Source organism: Botrytis sinoallii, assembly GCF_014898435.1.
Source record: "Botrytis sinoallii strain Bc 23 chromosome Unknown BSIN_001, whole genome shotgun sequence".
Classification (NCBI taxonomy): Eukaryota; Fungi; Ascomycota; class Leotiomycetes; order Helotiales; family Sclerotiniaceae; genus Botrytis; species Botrytis sinoallii.
This window is the reverse complement of record NW_024066028.1, coordinates 5231547-5252159: the sequence shown is the minus strand read 5'-3', so window position 1 is coordinate 5252159 and position 20613 is coordinate 5231547. Positions and strand designations below refer to the sequence as shown.

The following is a 20613-nucleotide window of genomic DNA, read 5'->3' as shown; positions in this document are numbered from 1 at the left end:
GATCCGAAACATAGAAGAATACTTCCGAAGGGGGGTCTGCAGGATAATGGTTCATAGAATTGTCTTTGGTCCGGATATTTGAAAGCTGGTGGTGCGGGGAAGTTGAGCTTTCCGGCCAAAGCAAATGACAGGGGGTGTCGGGCCCCCACTTTCGGGCCCAAGCGGCAATTTCGAAATTATTACTTGCTAGCAGATCCATACCTACCTCCTATCCAGAACAATCCTGGCTCGGATGGCTATTCTGCTCTTACCTTTCCCGAGCTTACATACGGATATGCCCATTTTGTCGATATTTGCAGAACAATGAAAAATTCTTGGTTGGAGGAATTGAAATATCATATTGCGAGCTAGGTATTTTACCATTCTCTAATCTCACCGCCTGGGCCAATGAACCCCGGGCTCACCCAAGGCTCCGCTCCTTGAGAAAGTCTACGTATTTGCTCCTCGTCAATATCTATGCCAAGTCCTGGACCCTTCATCAAATCAATATAGCCGCCGGTTATCTTCCAGACCTCTGGATTGGTTGTGTAACTCGTAAGGTCTTGCCCGCCAACATTGTAATGGATACCCAAGCTCATTTCTTGAATAACATGATTTGAGCAAGCCGCCGCGATCTGAATATTGGCTGCGAGAGCAATGGGTCCTAAAGGGCAGTGCGGCGCGAGAGCGACGTCATAAGTCTCGGCCATAGAGGCGATGCGTTTCATCTCACTGATCCCACCACAATGACTAATGTCTGGCTGTAAAATATCTATAGCACCAGCTTCAAGGAATGGTCGAATATCCCATCGACTATGGAGACGTTCACCCAGGGCAATTGGGGTGCTTGTTAGTTGCGAAAGATCTTTGATGCCCCCAATGTGTTCTGAAAGCAGTGGCTCTTCCAGGAACATTGGTCGATGTGGTTCCAGAGCCTTTGCTAGCTGCTTGGCCATTGGCTTGTGAACTCTACCATGAAAGTCAACTCCAACATCCATTCCAAGCTCTTTGACAGCTTTCACTCGTTCTATACAGCCATCCAGGGCAGATGGCGAATCAAACCATCCGAGATCCTCTGTACCATTCATTTTGACTGCTGTAAATCCTTGGTCTTTTCTAGCCTGACTACTCTTGTTAATTTTTGTCCGTAGAGGCTTGGGATAACATACGCTTGGCTGGCAATATCAGAAGGTCTATCTCCACCAATCCATGCGTATACCTTTATCTTGTCCCTGACTTTTCCACCCAGTAACTGATATATGGGTACATTTAACCTTCTAGCTGGAGAAACAATCAGTTAGAGTACCTGGATGGATTGATGAAGCATACCTTTCAAATCCCACAAAGCAATATCGATTCCGGATAATGCGCTCATGAGAACCGGGCCTCCACGATAGAATCCACTTCTCCAAGACATTTGCCATATATGTTCGATATCACTACATCTAGTTATTAGATGTACTAATACGACATCTTAAGTCCACATACTCAGCTTCCATTCCCGTGTATCTTGCGATATAAGCGTCTAAACAACCTTCAACGGCTTGGGTATGACCCTCAAGAGAGGCTTCGCCCCAACCTACATTGCCACCTTTGTCTGTGATTTTTACAAAGAGCCATCGAGGTGGTACACGAAAGTATTCGATAGATGCTATTTCCGGCATTATGAAATCTGTGATCAATGTGTAACTTTGGGCGTGCAATTCAGAACTATATGTGGTCTCAGATGAATAGCTGTCTGATTCCGAAGACCCGAAGGCCGGAAATAGGGTGGGGTAAAGATGCAGTAGATCTGATGATCCCGGGTAAGTATTGCATCCACAAATTTGACATCCGGTCATCAGCGGGTAGTTTTATTGCAAGATATGGCAAATTAAGATGTCTTATTTTACTATTTAACGATAACTAGCATAGTGTTCATGCGGCGCGCAACTTCCTTTGAGATTCTTTCCAATCTTCGACACTCTTTCTCAAACTTTCTGGGCTGACCTCGCCAAAGATATCCACTCCGAGCCGTGCTGGGAAATTATATCGATGGTTTCGGTCCAAAGAACATATCTTCCGGAACGCATCACCTGGCAATTCAAAGTCTATCAGTGGAATTAGCTTAGCAAACTTGTAGATACTGAGCATGGAGGTGTCACTAACCTTGGAAATTATCGTTTATACGCTCTGGTGTAACGGATTTTGGAAGAACAATAGTGCCTCTCTGAACAGCCCAGCTGATAAGTAGTTGCGCTGGCTGCTTTCCCAAACTTTTCGCGAGGGAGATCACCGTGGGGTCATCTACGCCTCTTGGCAAGTTGTAAATATTGTTTCCAAGAGGACTGTAGGCGGCCACTGCGATATTCTGGGACTTGTGCCAATTCAACAAGTCCGGTTGTTGCAAATAAGGGTGTGCCTCAATCTGATTGACTGCCGGCGGAATTTTTGCAGTTTCTAACAGAGCTTCGACCTTCTCTCTGGTGAAGTTGCTAACTCCGATACTTCTAATCTTTCCTTTTTCGACAAGGTCTTCCAAGGCTGCCCACGTATCTTTAATTGGAACATCGATTACGATGATCTCCTCTGTTTTGGGGTCAACCGGAAATCGTTCCTTGGACTGCGGAAAAGCAACTGGCCAGTGGATCAGATAAAGGTCAAGATAATCAGTCTGAAGGTCTCGTAAAGATGAATCGAGCGCGGCTTCAACATCTTCAGGCTTGTGATCTGTATTCCACAATTTGCCCGTAACCTAAATATTTTTCAATGAGCACACAATCAGTAAAGAAGTAAGGTGTCAGTACTCACAAATATGTCTTTCCTGTCTACCCCTGATGCTTTGATTCCTTCTCCCACTTCCGTTTCGTTCCCGTATACAGCTGCTGCATCGATATGGCGGTATCCTGTTTTCAGTGCATGTGCAACAGCCTCCTTGACTTCATTTGGTTTTGATTGCCACGTCCCTAAACCAACCACTGGAATGCTGTATCCTGAGTTCAACTTGACGGAGCGATTGAGGGCCATGGTGAAATTAAACCGCGAGAATATCTGCTGGTACTGTTTATTAAAACATTGACAGATATTCGAGGTTTTAAAGGCAAATCAGAGCCACTGTGGATACATCAATAATGCATCAATGATGTCTTTTCGACTTATCCGTAGCCAGGTAGCCCGGGTATACTTTTCCGTGGGCATTGGTGGATAAAGAACATCTGCAGTTCCGCACCTGATCATAATCGAATGATACGATTAATAAGATAAATCAGGATGATATTGAACCTCTGATAAAAGGGAGGCGCAAATCCTCATACATCCAAGTCGAGTTTGTTGAGGAATTTCTTGAAGTGAAGCTCTGAGTCCTAAGACGTGCAATCAAGTAGTGATGACTAATCACCGTGAAGTACCTCCCGAGGGAGTTTTTGTTCCCGTCCCGACCTTTTTTAAGCCATCAACAACACCTCTCTCTACAAATCAAGCAGCAGTAGATGTTTCAACTCAGGTTCAACATAGTGTTCACCTTGCGAAGAATGGAATACGTGGACTGGTGCTTCTTGGGAGCACAGGAGAAGCCATTCATCTTTCACGCGCCGAACGATCCGAATTGATAGCTGGTGTTCGAAATGGACTTACCTCCGCAGGCTTCTCAGAATATCCAATTATGGCAGGCGTGCTAACTAATTCTTTAAATGAAGCATTAGAATGGTTGGCCGATGCAAAGGAAGCTGGAGCACAATGGGGTCTTGTGCTTGCACCTGGATATTTCGGTCCTGCTGCGAACCAAGAGAACATTAAAGAATGGTACAAAATCGTGGCAGATGCTAGTCCTATTCCAATATTAATGTAATGTCCATGTCTCTCTCGTGTCGTCATACAAATCTAATTCGCTACCTCTGCAGCTATCATTATCCTGGAGTCACAAACAACGTCACAATAAGTCTCGAGACTTATACGGAGCTCGCTGCTCATCCCAATATCGTGGGGTGCAAAATGTCCCATGGAAATGTTTCACATCATCTGCAAGTCTCCTTGACGCCAGATATCAATCACGAAAACTTCCGCGTATTCAGCGGGTTCGGCCAACAGCTTGGCCCTATTGTGCAATTCGGCGCGGCCGGTGTGATTGATGGGCTTGCCGCAATTTATCCTCGAACAGTTGCACGTCTTTTTGAACTTGCGAAAAGGCGTCCTGTTGAATCTGCAGAATTGCAAGAGTTGCTGTCGCTTCAGTTCTCAGTGAGCCGCGCAGAGGAATTTGTTGTGAGATGGGGAATAATCGGGATCAAGGAAGGGGTTTATCGAACTTTAGGTATAGGAAATTTGGAAGGTGGAAGATTGCCCTTGAGGGGCAAATTACCCGAAGGGGAATGGCAGTCCTGGAATTTTGCCACTAGTGCCATGGAAAAACTTGAAAGTTCATAAGTTTTCGCGGCTTATGATGTTTTCAACAATTGTCAATCTCTCACATTAGCTAAATTGCATGTTGTAAGTAGAGCAAGGTTCAAATTAAACAAATTTTTGAAGTAATTGGCATCCCTGGGGAATACTTTCGTCCAACTCTGGGCTAAACATCCTGCCTTATGATGTTCTCCTCCATTTCCACTCCATCCCGATATTATTTTTGAGAGGACTATGCGGAAGTCATATATTTCGTGTGTATTTCAAGATGGTCACTTACCTTCTGAAATTCACCAAACTCTCAAAATCAAAATATCATGAAAGACCGGGGACTGGTTGGAATACAATATCTCCTTTCTTGACAGCATCTTCACCAAGAAGCCCCCTCCTTTCTGGGGACAAACATTTCATGCATCAATGCGTCTCGTGCTCATTAACTTCTACTTATAACTTCTATTTCAATTCTGCAATGCTGCCACTCATTCACTTCTTATCGTCACTAAAATCCTTACTTCGAGGGATGCCGCGGCGCAATGTAATTGTTCTCGTATCATGCATATTTTACCTTCATCGCCACGTAATAATCAAAATTATACTTCCAAGTCAGGAACCAGCTGTTTTATTGAATACCAAATCTTCCAATGGGAACACGTCCACGCAAAATTTCCCAAAAACCACCGGGATTTTCACGTCCAGAACAAGTCGTTGGCCTACCGAAAATTCGAACAACCTGCGCTTTAGTCTCCCGTTTCTTTTGCGGAAGATGCTCCGTTTATCAAGGACTTTGAGTCTCTTTATCAAGAGGCTATGGATGAGCTTGTGCGAACAAGGAATCGTGGTAGAATTTAGAACAAGTGCTTAGGAAGTTCTACAATTGGCCATCCATCTAGGAACTATGCTCAGACATTTCCAAGAGATGTATATTGTTCTTCCCAGATTCACACAGAAGCATCGGGGCATTTGTAATTTATGATGCGTAAATAGCAAAGCAATTGGTCGGGAAATTCGCGAGATCCACCGCGACAATCAACGACGTCGAACTACTTGGATAAGAGAACACGGAGTTGAAAGAAAGGAAACAGAGGGAGGGTACATGGAGATTGAGACTAGATAAGTATAAGTTTATTCATATAGTAAAAGGGCCCATTCGAGACTGGTTGCAAAATGATGTCTTTTCAGTAAGACGGATAGTTATGCCATCTTGTCGAATTCGAACACTCTCGATTCCTCAACAGCCTTCCCTTCACTTATCATTGAATCAATGGCCCGGAAACTTTCTAACACAGTGACTTAAGAAACTCGACTCTTCCAGAGTTCTCTATCTTGGTGTCAGGTTTATGCATGAAAAAACATTTCGCTCATGGCGAAAATGGGTACGTTAATTCAAACGCTGCCGTGAACATGTTGCTGAGGCCAGGACAACAAAAGGGTCTGGCTGCAAACCGGAACAATAATATTGATAGTGAATGTGGGAGTCTTCCGATTTCTATGTGCATGCGCATTCCTCTTGTAGTATTTCATGAATTTAAGATTAAACCAGCATATCTTCAAATTTACCAACGATACTAACAAATTCAGGCTGTAGAGATGTTGCCTTGGCAAAGGCACTTTGTGAGTACTGTGTTAATCTTACCGGGTCTGTTCCTTTACCAACGATTACCAACCTCCTACACTTCCTAATGGCTCAAAAAAGCACTGGTGTCAGCCAGCTATCACCATGCATCATGTCATGCCACGCGAGATTAGTAGTGTTTGTAAATTTGAGCTATCGCGAGAAATATTGCAGATTGCCAACGCAACAAAATTCTCCGGACTCTATTACCACCTCGTAGATCCGCATGTTACGCGGTCAAGTGATAATTTGGATTATTTGAGTGATGGCCTAACGTACACTGAGACAGAAAGTACTGAAGGGGCAAGGAGAGAAGAGCGGGAGAACGTAAATGCTACAATTAATCAGGAGAGGTACCCGAATAATCGAAAATCACAAGGAAAGAGTGAACGATATTGAAATTGCACTTAATGAAACGCAAGAGATGAGCACGAAGAGGGGTAAGGAGAACGGAGAAAAGCCTGGAGGAAATCTTCTCTCGGCATCAACCAACGATGAAGAGGTAATGACACGGTGCAACTTTGACCAAGATCAGGTACTTAATTTGAACAAAAACAACCTGCGAAAAGTTGGCGATGACGATTTCGGGGTAATGGAAAGGAGGGGGATTCCTGTAGATCTGTCCCATCAGCACAATGTTCTTCATCGAAAGAGGAAGGGTAGAGAGACGAACATAAATGTGATCAGTCATCTAGGGTTGATTTCGAGCCCTACAAATTGTTTGAGAGCTAGGTCTACTGCGACAGGGCATGTAAGCTAGCTATTTCTATTCCACTTTGCTATGATTAAGCTTGAAGCTTCTACTGACAGAAAGGAATCATGAGGGGGGGGACAACTTGGTTGAAATGGCTTGTGGACGATGATGTTAAGGGATAAATAGAGAACAGGTGCTAAAAGGCGGACTGGAATACTTGAGAGGAGCTGGAGTCAGGAACAGACCAGAATATGCAGCTTATATATAGGATATGAACACATGTATTAAAGCTAAGGGTTGGGTTGGGTTGGATCAATGGTTTACTGACAACATATGAAGTGGTGTTTGCAGTTGATTGGCGTTTCTCTTTCAAGAATGTGTTGAGAGTATCAGCCATGCGTTATGGATGAAATCAATAAATTCTCATACTTCGCTCATGATATCTTCTTCATCTCACACTCTCTCCGATTTTGAAATGCTCTTCCATTCATTTCAATTGTGATGATCGAGTTCCCCGATTTCATGCCGTAGATTCGGCAGCGATCCGACAACCCCTCCCGCTAGGCCTGTGGCATGCTGACATTGTAAGATACATGAGACAGAAAATTTAAGCATAGATTCCTGGGACCCAGAATATTTGCGACACAAAATCCGTCTCCATAATCCGCTAGCTATCACGATGATATTTACCGACGCCTTGTTAGTTCAAATCGACTCTCAATTATGTTGCAGCTTACAACTGTATTATCGGAGGCTGATAATGAAGGGGCTAGGGAGAAATGTAAAGTCCGTGCATAGTAACCTATAGATTGTTGTTTGTGAATGGATTGCAACTGGAATAGTCACTTATTTTCTATCACTAGCAGAAATTTAGATGGAATTCAATTTCGATAATGTTTTTATCAGTATGCGGGTCATATTAGTATGCGGGTCACTTATTTTATATACAAAATTTGTCCTGTGCGTAACCGTGCACTTTCTTTATTTAAGAATATAATTTTTTGAAAATTTTATATAAAATATTTAAATATAAATAAATTATAAAAATCTAATTATATTTAAAAAAAATATTGAATTAGTAAGTAGTTATTATAGAAATAGTCTTTTTGTAATGAAAATCGTGACAATTTATATTTTTTTCTAGAAAATAATAGAAATTCTGATTTGACATAAGATTTTAAAAAGATTGGATTTTTAATTTTTATTTAAAACTTTTTTTATATCAAAAAATAATAATTGATTATTAAAAAATAACTCTTTTCACCTGCTTGATTTAGGTGATTTCGAAATGACCTGCATACTGATATGACCCGCACACTGATAAAACACGTTATACTTTATTTGTTTATTGGGATTGTCAGTGTGCAACAAGAGTAATCTGGATATCTGTCGTGTCTCACTCAGAAGCCATCTCCAATTGAGATCATCACTGACATGTCGCTCCTTCCTACCCAATTGTCAGTTTCGAGCTTACGAATTGGACGATAGTGCGTGCTATCTTCGTTTGTAGTACAATTTGAAAATCGAAAGACGGCGACTTTACTTCATCTGATTCCGGTGCATGATGTGTGTGAAACATTCCTCTGTGTGGGAAGTTCCTGGCCGACAGCTACTAGTTAGTTGATAGCTAAAAAAAAACGCACAGAGCTCCGATCAACCATATTTTGGAGATTCATAATAACGAAGGTAGCTGTTGAGATTTTCAGATTATTCTTCCCTCAGTCTGTCCTTGTGCTTCTGATATCGGAATCCACGAGAAAACAGAAACTTCCCATTTTTGTACGGGGTTCCCTTGTAACCTCTAAGTCTAAACGTCATCGAAGCCGAGTTCTGCGAACAAAATATCAGAAGCTTACGACCTCGAAGTTGCTTCAACGACAAACTCCCTCGAAATCTTGGACATTGTGGTCAGTAGGGAGGGGATTCTTTGAGAATTTTCCAGGGAAAGCACGAGTTAGCTCAGCAACGTAACAATCTACCAACCATGACATCAACAATAGTCGGAATAGACCATCTGCTTCTTGGTATGTTTTTTCCGTCATTTAATTCCAATATGATCCCTTACTTAATAAAGCTCCAGGTACGCAAGAGCTCCTCCTCGCGATTCCACACCTCATACGTCCAATTCTTCTTACATTTGCTCTGTTCTTTGCTGTGTGTGTATTTATGTGCGCAGTTGCATATGCTTTTATCGCCGTGAAATCAAGTCTATATACGATTGTCAAGGATTCGGATGATATCTGCTCGAAATGGATGAAGAAGATTGTCGCTAGTGATGGATTTATTGAGATAGGGGTACTGGGATATGTGTTTGTGGTTGCATTTGGGGTAGGGAGGGGATTGGATCTGGTGCTTGGAGTTTGTTGGTGAGGGAGCCGGGGGGGGGGGGGGTAAAGGATGGACGGACAGGTTGCTATGAAATGAAAAGCATGGTCTTTGATTGCAGAGAGTCAATATCCTGATGTGCAGTGTTTAAGAATTACAAGAAGCATTTGGACAGTCTGTTCAGTCCTCGGATATGAATATTGTCAACAAAAGAACGCGTGAAAGAATGGTTGATGGAATAGATGATTCGAGTCTTTTGGACCACAATCATGCTTTTGGTTACTAAACCATCATCACGAAGCAAGACTTGGCCAACAATATCGGTGGATGAATAGCATCCTCTCTGCTCTCATTTGGATTTCCAGTAGATAAGTACCAGAAATATCCATCGCCTTCATATTACCATTTACTCGGAACAGGGTATTCAATCGTCATAACGTAGCGCAGCAATTTAGAACTTTAAATGTCTGAATATGATTAAATCATTTAAACAGTCTCAGAGATTGAACATGCAATCCAACGCTTTGGAACTTTCGATATCTGAATGTAATCAAATCATTTGGATAGTCCCAAAGATTGAACATCCTGCGAAGATTGAGTGGTCTTGAGCTGTTAAATCCTCATAGTTGGCATACTACAGTCCAGACTATGAAAGCATAAATCTAACAAAAGCTTGCAAAGAGAAGTCTGGAATGTTTAACATGAAATGCGCGATTTTGGGTGTAGTCAAGCAGAAATTGGAAGCAACATGAAATTTTTCACACTAATCAAGTTTTATAGTCATAGGAGAGAAATTGTTGTGCGCAGCAATCTTGAATTGAATATTTACAAGTAATCAAAAGTATATACATCTCGAAGAACTCAACTCCAAGACATCACCCATCAAAAGTCGACGAATGAATCTCCCCCGAATTTAATTCCATTGCAACCTGGCAACCGATCTTCCACTACATAATTTAGTAGGTAACTTTTCCGAAACCAGCGTTGGCAGTGACACTGGCGACAACGGTGCTGTATGCGGAAGCGGAAGCGACGTTCTTTCCGGAGAAATCTGAGAAGAAGCTGGTGGTGGAGGAGCTGAAAGTGCCAGAAGAACCGAAACCGTTGAGTTGGCAAGTATGTCCAAGGTAGGCGGAACAGGCTGCGTTGGCGGTGGTAGATGGAGCAGTGAAGAGCTCACCAGCGATTGGAGCTTCAGCGACGACTGGAATGTTCTGGAAAACGTTGCCCTCAGCGACGACGTAGGCACCGGCACCGATCTCGAACGCGCGTCCGGAGTTGTCGTACCAGTAGTTGTTAACGGCGTGGAGGAGGGTGTTTCCTTGAACCTTGGGGGAACGTCCAGAGGTGTGGTAGATGTAGTTACCCTTCATGGTGACCATATCGTTGGAACCATCGAGGTAGATACCCCAGTAGTGGTATCCGTCACAAGTGGCAGAGTAATCAGAGACACCGTTGATGTAGTTGTTGGAGAGAGTAACACGGTTGGAAGCGAGCGTACCAAGAACGATGTGTTGACGGGCGATGTGGTAAGTGGTGACGTGATCAATCCAGATCATATCAGCATCGTTAATAGTAATAGCGTCACCTCCCCAGACGTACTTAGGGTTGATCTCTTCGATCTTGATGTTTCTGAATCCAGGGTTAGTGTGAATTTAGCTAGGTTGACCTCGTGCTTTACTTACTGGATGATGATGTTGCTAGCACCGGAAACCATACGGAGACCCTTTCCTTGGATGATACCACTGGAACCCTCACCGATCAAAGTCTTGTCGGAAGCAACCGAGATACCGAGAACACCAGCGTTGTCGTAGGTGACGCTGGCAGATGGAGCATCTGGCTCATAGTTCTGACACCATCCATTGGCGCCATTGATAGCAAGTTGGCAGTTGGACGCGGTACCCCATGGTGCACATCCAGTGGCAGTGGTGGTACCCTCGGTTCCTCTGAAATCGAAGGTCTTGGTGAGGACGATGACACGAGGGGAGGAGTCTCCCAAGTAGGAAACGAGTTCGGCGGTTGTGGTTGGGTAGACAGCAGCTGCGGAACCACCACCAGTAACGCCCTTGGCGAAACCTTCTGCGGCTCCGTTGACTGCGACAGCAGCAGAAACAGTTTGTGCGACTGCGGCAAGCGCGGCGCTGAAAAGAGTGAACGACTTCATAATGAAGTCAAAGAATGTGTAATATGTATTGAGAAGTGAAGAGAGATCGTTGGGATGAGGAGGAAAAAAACTTGATACAGGATCTACATTCTGTTTATATAATTTTTGGCAACTTGCCATTTACTGTACTAACAATGACTGTTGCCCCCCTCAATTAGAGAAAATAGTAAGCCAAGAACCTAGGGTGGGAATTTGATGGGACCTCTGAGGATGCTGGGTTGAGGTTCATCACAAAAGACCCCTGTTACTGATTGAACATGGATGACGGATTGAACATTGAGTGACATGCCCACCTTTTGAAGAAGGAAGTTCTTTGATCCAAACTCTCCAGGAGATAGGTGGATGCTTCTCGGAATCAATCCAACGTGGTACGCATCAGCGGAAGAACTTGTTGTCAAGTGCAGTACACACGCAAGGTGGTCATGCTTCATTTCAACTCATGATATATCAAATAGGTTTTAATATTCTGAACAATTTTGGTCTACGAAGTATAGACAGGCGCAAGGTTGTAATGCACATTAGCTAGGGGTTTGTTGCCGCCTCCCGCTTTTGAAGCTCAAATCGCCTTCGTACACTCGCATTGTAAAGCTATTCTGAAATGGAACAAAGGCTACGTATCAAACCATGTACGTCAGCCTTGGTGATCTAGTTAACAAAAAGAAAAAGCGTTTCTGGTGTCAATTTGCTAACGTCTTACCTTGTATGTTAGCAAATTCCCGAATAAGGAAAGAAAGGTCTCTAGATTCTTCCAGGAACCCTGCTTCTATCGATGGCTCTAAGAAGGCCAAATGGTCCGCTGCCGTGTTTGGAGGGAAATTATGTTTACCGTTGAATTTACATTGTGTCATGGTAACACGAAATTCTTGCAATTGCTATGACATTTTCAAGCATTGTGCATCCCGTTCTCTGAAGAGTTCCAAAGAACATTCTTCAAATTTGGAAAATATATTACAACTGATTGTAATCATGCATCGAGGAGGTTCGTGTGCCAATTGTGGGGGTTTCATCGCGGTGAATAGGATGAGTTGGGATGCAATCTCCATTTTCTATCCCTGAATCCGCACGAGGCCAGGTATCTTGATTGGGACGGTGGGTCGATCAGTTATTGACGACACACCGGGACGTCGTTGATGGCATGATAGTATGATGGTACCAAATGTTGAACCCTCCCAAATTTCATTTCAAGAATTTTCCGTGTTCAATGCCAAGATGGAATATAGTATCATTAATATTCCGCCAAATACCGTTCAAACAATTGCCGGCAGAAATAGATGCAGCCCTAGATGGAATCCTGATCAGCCAAGGTCACAAGAACTTAGGCAACGCGCGTACCCGCTGCCGTCGCCAATTGCTGTTGCTATAGCACTGGGCGATGGGAATAGCAGCAACGATATTCGAAATATTACACATTTTTGTTCTTTTTTTGTTTCCGTCGTTGTTTATGGAGTTTGTGGTAAATTCAGGGGACGAGCTTAGACGCTTGGCCTTGTTTCATGATTTTTATCACAATAAAGTTGGCGGATCCCTTGATTTGGTTAACCGCTTTCCGCTTATAAAGGAGGCAAGATACTGAGGTTACACGATATCACAAAATTACAGAGAAAGCAGGAGAAGAGAGCCACGACTCCTACTTTCGGCTGTATCCATTACGTCGCCGAGAAGCCGAACCATATTCATGAACTGATTTTCACTGGGTCTTGAACTCAGTTTAGGAATGAATCTATTAATTAAATAAAAAAACTATATTCTCATGCTCTGCTCTCCTATCAATCTCCCACTCAAATAATTACTCTACATGATTGAAGGTGTTATCATTCAGATTTCGTCTTTTTGTAATTAGCCGGAGTAGCCCCCCAGGCTAACCGTCAAACGTGGTGCGAGGAGTGGGTATGCCAAGTGCGAACGCCAAGGCAATCCATGTGATGGATATATTCGTTAAGTGGCTGAGTGACTTACGGAATGTTTTGCCGCAAACTAATAGCTAACATACATCTCGGAAGTACAATGGACTGCTCGGGAATAATGCAATCACCCCCGTTCACTTCCTCTGGTACGTAGACAAAACGAAATGATACTGGTTAATCAATGAACTCCTTCTGGAAGGTCTTTTGAGGAACATCTGGTGACTGTGACATTTCGGGGATTTCGGGAATTTTGTCTGGAGTAATTACCAGGTGCAGATGGTCCTGTGTAGATCAGAATCCCAAAGCACCAAAACGAAATACACGCTGCAACTACTCTTCCTCGAATCAGATACATTGAGAGCCTCCTAAACTCCCCATGGCTTGATTCTACTCCATGTGAAGATCCGTCACTCCCGTCGCTGACATCGGAAGGATGGTGCCTTTTACCCAGAGCCAGACTCGATAACGTCTGATCCCACCGGCAATCGAACAGATCTGGTATAGCCACTAAAATGCGTCGGAGACGCCCCCAGACTCAAGCAAAGCCTCAATTGGTGGCTTCATTTCAGCCCTGATTTCTATCCACACCTTTGATGCTGGTGGAGTTATTTTGAATGGGGCATCAGAAATTGATTATGGGCTATAGACCGACGCATGGACCAAGATAAGAGGGACAACTGAGTGGCATTCATGCAAGATATGAGGGATGTCCTTCGGTCTGGAAAGGGGCCAAGATGATGAGGGAGGCTCAAAGCCTGGGCTTTCAGGTAGATGAGAATGCGCACAACTCTACCAAGCAAATTGTTGAATGTGGTCAAGTTTCCACTGTCCGAATGATCAAATCCTTGCCTTGTGCGAGTACGAAAGTATACATCAAGTGATACAAAGTACCATGTAGCTAGTAATTTGCTACATGCAATAGTTCAGAAAGGATAGTCTCAAGCAGGTTCTTGATGCGGTTACTTAGGCGCAATTCTTGTCCTTGTTGAAGTTTATTCGAGGGAAATTGCCACAATCTTCACGACCACCGGAAAATTGGGATTCGTCGTCCAAACAACGTAAGTCAGCCTGCGGCTCATATCAATGATATGCGAATGCGATCACCCGTAGCTGAGCCGTCAAGGTTGGGCTTGGTAACCCCGGCATTATAATCATCCCACTCTGCTCGTTGGAGTAATACTTATGGCCGCTTATGGCCGAAGTCGGCAGCTCAGGAAGTTTAAAAGAATGTCAAAATTCCGTAGCTCTTGGCGTTACACGCCGCCCAGCGAGGTCTCAAATTTCACAATCTTTGGCAAGTGTAAGTTTTCGGGTAATGGCTTGCACGTAGCATTCCGCATGTTGTGACGAATTTCTTGACTTGGCAGATTTCCACCAGGGGCAGAAGTAGGCAAGCTTCGAGCAAATAAGCCTTCGGAAAGTTTGCAAATTCCTCGGTCCAAACTACAATCTACACTCGGGTACTTTGAATATTGAAAGGTTTTCCAAACTCTGATAAGATTAGATGCAACTAAGAGGGTTTGGCTTTCAAAGTAAGATACAAACTTCTAAGAGATCTATCTTGTGATATGCGTTCAAGTTATGATGACCCAGGCGAGTTAATCCAGTAGAAGACAGCATCAGACCTATTAGAGTGCCATCAATGAACATGTGAGCAGTTTAGAATGCGAAGACTAGCTTTTTTCAGAGCTTGAGTCGAATGGAAATAAATGTAGGAAACCTGCAATATGTATTATATTGATGTATCAGCTTAATATCCTCAGTTCATATTATAGTCTTGACAAAATACGAGAATAACTGCACACCGTACCCAGTACTCCGGAGCTGGACTCCATAATCGAAAACATCGCTGTTTGATTTGGATCAAAACTTCTGAGTGATGCAACGATTGTATTTCTCTTGTAAGTTCATTTGTGATCGTTTGAGTAATTGGAAATCCAAGGTGACTTGGTTGTGCTATATCATTTTAGTCTAAGTCTTTCCCTGACTTTAAATGCCAGTCATGAACCACTTCCTGTAATCTTACAAAAATAAGGAGACTCTCTCCTCCTCTCCCTCCTAACAAAGTTAGAAAAAGGGTTCGACATCTGTTCGATTGCGCAACATCTTGCATACACTTTGCGAGGGCAATGGAAGTAATGCTATCCCATCAGTTCGAACAAATGTGCTTGACTTGGTAAGCTCCCTAATCTCAAATAGTATTAGATCATTCCGTATATCTATAAGAATAGCAGGTGGCATTTTTGAATAAGTGGTCTGAATGGGCAGTATTGGAAATGAATGCCATACATTCAATAGGGAAGTATGACTATTCACTTAAACTTTTGAAACTCCTTGAGATCTTGAAATATTTCATAGAACAGCGGCCCAATAATTGTATTCAACGTGGTGTAGATTTTCAAAATGAGATGAAGTCGACCTTCTATATACCGATGAAAACTGAATTTTACAGATTATTGACGCTTGACAGCTCAAATAAACGTAGAAGATTTATCGCTCCGCCACTCAAAATAGCTTCTTTGTTTACCGATATAAACTTACAAATCTTAGTCTCATTGTTGCGGATAGTATCGCCAACTCTAACAGAAAAAATAGCAATGGATTTTCCAAAGAGCATTTGTTCAAATTGTAAGATCATTTCTTGAATGGTCTGTGTCTTCCAAACACGCCTTAGCCCTACAGCTTCTCTCCTTGTCAATAACAACCGTTTCTCCTCCCATCAAGCTCCTAAGAATACTGCCAGAAGTAGATATATCCTACATAACTGCAAATCTAAGCTCAGCAAGTATCCCTTCCATCTCTATACACGCAGTCATTCATTGTTTTCTTTTGAAACTGCGGAGAGGGCTTCTGGTGAATTCTTGGCCGATGTGAATGTGGCTAGAATAAATCATTCCACAGAACTAGAGATGGCTTTCTCATCCCAGCCTGGATTACCAAAGTTGGCCCAAACCTGAGTATTCCACTTAGGGTCTGAAAAAAAGGCCATTGATGCCTCTTGATTCTTTGAAGAAGTGAGTCCCCTCTAACATGGAACATTTTAATCAACCAGCATTGAAGATGGAAAACTTTGGAACAGCGTTCCCAATTCAAAATTTGTTCGTCTTATCTGCAGGTCAATAAGGGGTAAGGGGTCCCTACAGACCTCCCCCTCTTTTCTTCCAAACAAATCGTACACCTAAGCAGACGATGAAGGATGGCGGGAAGTACAATTGGTATACCAGTATATCCCTGCACAAAAATTTCAGTAGTGATTTAGTTAGAATTCAGAAATACGACATCAAGTATGTAGATCAGAGCAACGACTCGTCGATGTGCCAATTTATTGAAACTATAAATAATCTATACCTTGAATCGAGTCGGACATTAACTCGGTGATGTCCTTATTTGATTTGAATGATTGAAAAGGTCCTGCCGACGCTTCTCTGGACACAGCAGTCGGAAGCCATGACGTTAAATTGATGGTGAACTTGGGAACGGTGAGGATCAACAAGCAGAATGACAAGTGTGTAGATGCCACATTTTTGAGTGGCGGGTAGTATGACATCGACCTCAGGGCATTTAATAGTCCGGATCGTGGTCCAACAATATAGTTTTGAATGTCTAAAAACAATCAGAAATTTGAGAAGAGTTCAACGTTCCAATCAAATTCCATGATTCCAATGGTTTTAATATTCTAAATGATTTGGGGATTTGATAATCTTCACCTGCACTGTGGGATTGCAGTCCGAACTATCAGACACTCTAATCGATCTTCTCATTGGATCAGATGGAGACAACTCGACTGTTCGCCAAACACTGTTTCTGAGGTAGAACCGGAGCCACCGTTCAGTAACTATGCATATCGTGCTCTTGTTTGATGCGATAATACACAGAAAAATCCAGCTATGAAAGCTGCAAATCGAGATCTGGATGTCAGACAAGTTATATATCATCATTGATCCTACCAGCGTTGATGGAAACCCGAATTTCGTCCTATTGCCTAATGTGAATCATGTTGTCTGTCATGTAGAGGATATGTATATAAAAGACTTGCATCTAAAATGTGCAGAATGTGATCCTGAAATTGTCTGAATCGTGAATACGATTCCTGATGCCTAGCGGTAGTCGCTGCTAGTAGTTGGTCCATTGAAAACCTGATCGTCTCCGGATGAGAGCATGATTTTCATGTTGATGCTGCACATGCCTGGGCAAGTGAGCACGAGATATATTCAATCGTTCATTATCTACAAGTGAACGATTTGGTCAAACGCACAGCTCAAGATGCAGCCACATGGATGGAAGATGGCGCATCCTTTCGTCGTTGCATTTGACAAGTTGTCCAGAAGCACTTCTCACTTGAAAAGGCTATCGAAAGGTGCAAGAAAGCTCGAATGCCCAAAACGCATTTGAACTAACAAGATTCACTTGTAAATGATGCGTGAATATCGCTACTAGTGACAGAGAATGATAAATTCAAATAACTAAGGATTTCTGTGTTCATAACCGAAGTTCTTGTTCCCGTTGCATTCGGTGTCTCGAGTGGCTGCCGTAGACTCAGACCGGTAGGATCAGCTGATCTGAACGCTAGCTAGTGATACCGAAATGATTTCTTACGCATATTTTTGTTCGAGCCAGCACTTCTGTTTTACATCAAATTGACTGACATTATGGGAGATCTTACAACTTTCTAGTAAAAGAAATGCGGATTTATTCTTGGAAGCTTCTCTGCATCAAATCAATAGGATGGGCGAGCTATACCCCATTTTATCTCTATCTGATAAGGATGGGGAATCACCTACCTTAGATTATGCAGGCACCTTCATCAGTTGCCAATCGTTAGCCCACGAGCACGTTGGAAGTGTAACTCCGCATCGTCACTAGGTAGTTACCGGTACCGGTACATTTTAGCTTTTAGGTAGTAAATCCCACCGAGTGCTTTCAATCTTTTCCTATTCGCTGTCTTTCTTATTTTAACAAAATATACATTGTGTGGCTGGTAGCGAAGGCAGTTGGTTGTATTTCTGTATAAAAGTCCCTCGCCCACATTCAATCTCCAAGTGAGAAAGCTGGAACTTAAGGCCAAGGTCTAGTTCTCTCAATTTGTGTGATTCCCTTATCAATCACAGGCTTCTTGTCAAGTATAGGTGTCATTTTACGGGATTTTCACGTTCATGTATCGGTGGCATTAGGGAGACATGGCCAAGCATTTCCTCGTCACCTTGATTTCAGCGGGATACTTTGTATCTCTTACCCAGGCTGGAGCCGAAGTAGGAGAAGGATCTCAATTGCCAGGGGCACCATCCTTCGTTGTCCCGTCGGCATTCCCAACCTCAGTGTTTTCGAGTTATTATCTCAAACCTGCTGCAACTGCCGAGCCCCAACCAGCTTTGTACGATCCGATACTAAACATCACCTTTCCTCTTAATCTTACTGACCCTACAACCATACCAACTGGTACTGATGATCCAGTATACTATCCAGAGGCTGTCGGCAACCCGAGCAATACACCGCCTGAAACATTGCTCCAAAATGCGCTAAACGAGGTCAAGGATATCATATATAATGAAACTGGGCTCTCAAGCAATTGTTCAAAATGTATTGCTGCATTGAGCGTAGGGAAAACTCTCGCCCAGCAAGCTCCAGAATATGTACCTGATGCTTTGATTTTGTTATGTCAAGTCACGGGCTTTGCATCAAACACCACGTGCAGAAATAACTATGCACCAGGAAGTTGGGGCGCAATATGGTCACAAGTGCTAGCATTGGCCGATGTTACTGGATCAGACGGTCAATATATATGTAGTTCTCTGAGCACTAGTTATTGTCCACTACCCAGCGCAGCGCCATTAAATACCACCGGATTATGGAAGCCAAAGCCGGCTAACGCAACGGCTCCAAAACCAAGTGGACAACGAAAGAAAGTCCTCCATCTTTCGGATTTTCACCTTGACCCTAGATATCAAGTTGCTTCTGAGGCAAATTGCTCTTCCGGTCTGTGTTGTAGATACACAGATGCGCCCACTTCCCAAGCAATATTTCCGGCACCATTATATGGGTCTTACAAGTAGGTTTCATGCTCCTATTTAATTGGAATGATCAAAGAATTGATTTCGTAGATGCGATACCCCATATTTCCTTGCGCTAGCAGCTCTTCAATCCATCGGGGCTATGACCGGTACCAACGGCTATGGATCCGAACCCGCTTTCACAATCTATACAGGTGATTGATCAAAACTTCTTCCATAAATTCTCACTAACTTCCCACTAGGTGATCTCGTTTCCCATGATGCTCAAAACCAAATGTCACGAGAATATGTTGAGTACACGGAGACCAGTATCTACTCAATTCTGAAATCATACATCAAGAACCCTATCTTCCCCGTACTAGGAAACCATGATTCAACCCCGGAAAATATTGATAGTCCCCATAGCTTACCTGGTCCTCTGGGTAAACAGTTTAGCTGGAACTACGATCATGTCTCTTCCTTGTGGCAGCACGAAGGGTGGTTGAGCAAAGCAGATGCCGAGGAAGCTGCTATTCACTACGCTGCTTATTCCGTGAAAACGCATCTCGGACTTCGGATTATCACATTGAATACCGACTTTTGGTACAGATCTAATTATCTTAACTTCATCAACACGACAGACCCTGATGTTTCCGGCTCATTTAAATTCATGATAGACGAGCTTCAGATGGCGGAAGATGCTGGCGAGAGGGTCTGGATTCTTGGCCACGTGTTGTCAGGGTGGGATGGAACCAATCCACTACCAAACCCAACAAATCTTTTCTATCAAATCGTCGACCGCTTTTCACCCCATGTCATCGCCAACGTCTTCTGGGGTCATACGCATGAAGATCAAGTGCTTATTTACTACTCTAACAACGGAACTATGCAGAACTCCTCAACCGCTTTAACAACCGGATGGATCGGACCCAGCGTAACTCCATTGACCAACATGAACTCCGGCTATCGCATGTATGAAATAGACTCCGGATCATTTGAAATCATGGACGCATATACATTCTACTCTGACGTAAACACCTATTCTTCCCTGAACGGTACTGGCCCTACTTACCAATTCGAATACTCCACAAGGACTACGTACGGACCTTCGATTTCTTGGCCAGAAGATGCGCCGCTCAATGCAACATTTTGGCAAGGTGTTACGGAAGCGATGGAGAAAAATAGAACGTTGGTAGAGGTGTTTAATACGTTTCAAGGAAAAAGCTCTATCAAGAGCCCGAATTGTACAAGTGATGCTTGTGCGCAGGCAAAGGTGTGTTATATAAGGAGTGGAAGTGCGCCGATCGGGAGGGCTTGTCCGCAAGGGTTTGCGAGCGTGCAGAGTCCTTATCTTGGGAAGAACTTTTGAGGAAAAGGGGGAATAATGGGGAATGTAAAAAGTCTAGATAAAACCACCAGTTTACTGGCCGAGTGTCTAATGATCTAATAGAATACATTCAGCATATGATCATATTTCATCCCTGATTTGCATTGTAAAGGTGTACACCATAGCTTAACATTGAAAAGGTTTGTTTGTCTCTTCAATTGTGAGAAGAGATAGAAAATTAAAT

General features: G+C 43.2%; 7 protein-coding genes across 7 annotated transcripts; 4 read left to right on the top strand and 3 right to left on the bottom strand.

Annotated features, from left to right (window-relative positions):
* Nucleotides 1-356: 356 nt before the first annotated feature.
* Nucleotides 357-1643, bottom strand: EAF02_001119 (uncharacterized protein; the record flags this gene model as incomplete). Its single annotated transcript, XM_038897167.1, has 4 exons — nt 357-1104; nt 1149-1260; nt 1309-1418; nt 1468-1643. 4 exons carry the CDS (start codon nt 1641-1643, stop codon nt 357-359), a joined length of 1146 nt encoding a protein of 381 aa, XP_038764026.1.
* Nucleotides 1644-1896: 253 nt separating this feature from the next.
* On the bottom strand, nt 1897-2985 carry EAF02_001118 (uncharacterized protein; the record flags this gene model as incomplete). Its single annotated transcript, XM_038897166.1, has 3 exons — nt 1897-2069; nt 2128-2713; nt 2770-2985. The coding sequence occupies 3 exons, from the start codon at nt 2983-2985 to the stop codon at nt 1897-1899; spliced, it is 975 nt and encodes a 324-aa protein (XP_038764025.1).
* A 358-nt stretch (nt 2986-3343) lies between these two features.
* On the top strand, nt 3344-4380 carry EAF02_001117 (uncharacterized protein; the record flags this gene model as incomplete). Its single annotated transcript, XM_038897165.1, has 2 exons — nt 3344-3801; nt 3858-4380. The coding sequence occupies 2 exons, from the start codon at nt 3344-3346 to the stop codon at nt 4378-4380; spliced, it is 981 nt and encodes a 326-aa protein (XP_038764024.1).
* A 1143-nt stretch (nt 4381-5523) lies between these two features.
* Nucleotides 5524-6188, top strand: EAF02_001116 (uncharacterized protein; the record flags this gene model as incomplete). The annotated part of the gene is made up of 3 exons (XM_038897164.1): nt 5524-5534; nt 5643-5846; nt 5897-6188. The coding sequence occupies 3 exons, from the start codon at nt 5524-5526 to the stop codon at nt 6186-6188; spliced, it is 507 nt and encodes a 168-aa protein (XP_038764023.1).
* Nucleotides 6189-8646: 2458 nt separating this feature from the next.
* Nucleotides 8647-9032, top strand: EAF02_001115 (uncharacterized protein; the record flags this gene model as incomplete). Its single annotated transcript, XM_038897163.1, has 2 exons — nt 8647-8686; nt 8743-9032. The coding sequence occupies 2 exons, from the start codon at nt 8647-8649 to the stop codon at nt 9030-9032; spliced, it is 330 nt and encodes a 109-aa protein (XP_038764022.1).
* A 911-nt stretch (nt 9033-9943) lies between these two features.
* EAF02_001114 (uncharacterized protein) lies at nt 9944-11151 on the bottom strand (the record flags this gene model as incomplete). The annotated part of the gene is made up of 2 exons (XM_038897162.1): nt 9944-10619; nt 10673-11151. 2 exons carry the CDS (start codon nt 11149-11151, stop codon nt 9944-9946), a joined length of 1155 nt encoding a protein of 384 aa, XP_038764021.1.
* A 6891-nt stretch (nt 11152-18042) lies between these two features.
* Nucleotides 18043-20508, top strand: EAF02_001113 (uncharacterized protein). Its single transcript, XM_038897161.1, has 3 exons — nt 18043-19101; nt 19154-19257; nt 19306-20508. Exons 1-3 carry the CDS (start codon nt 18233-18235, stop codon nt 20409-20411), a joined length of 2079 nt encoding a protein of 692 aa, XP_038764020.1. The 5' UTR covers nt 18043-18232; the 3' UTR covers nt 20412-20508.
* Nucleotides 20509-20613: the final 105 nt, after the last annotated feature.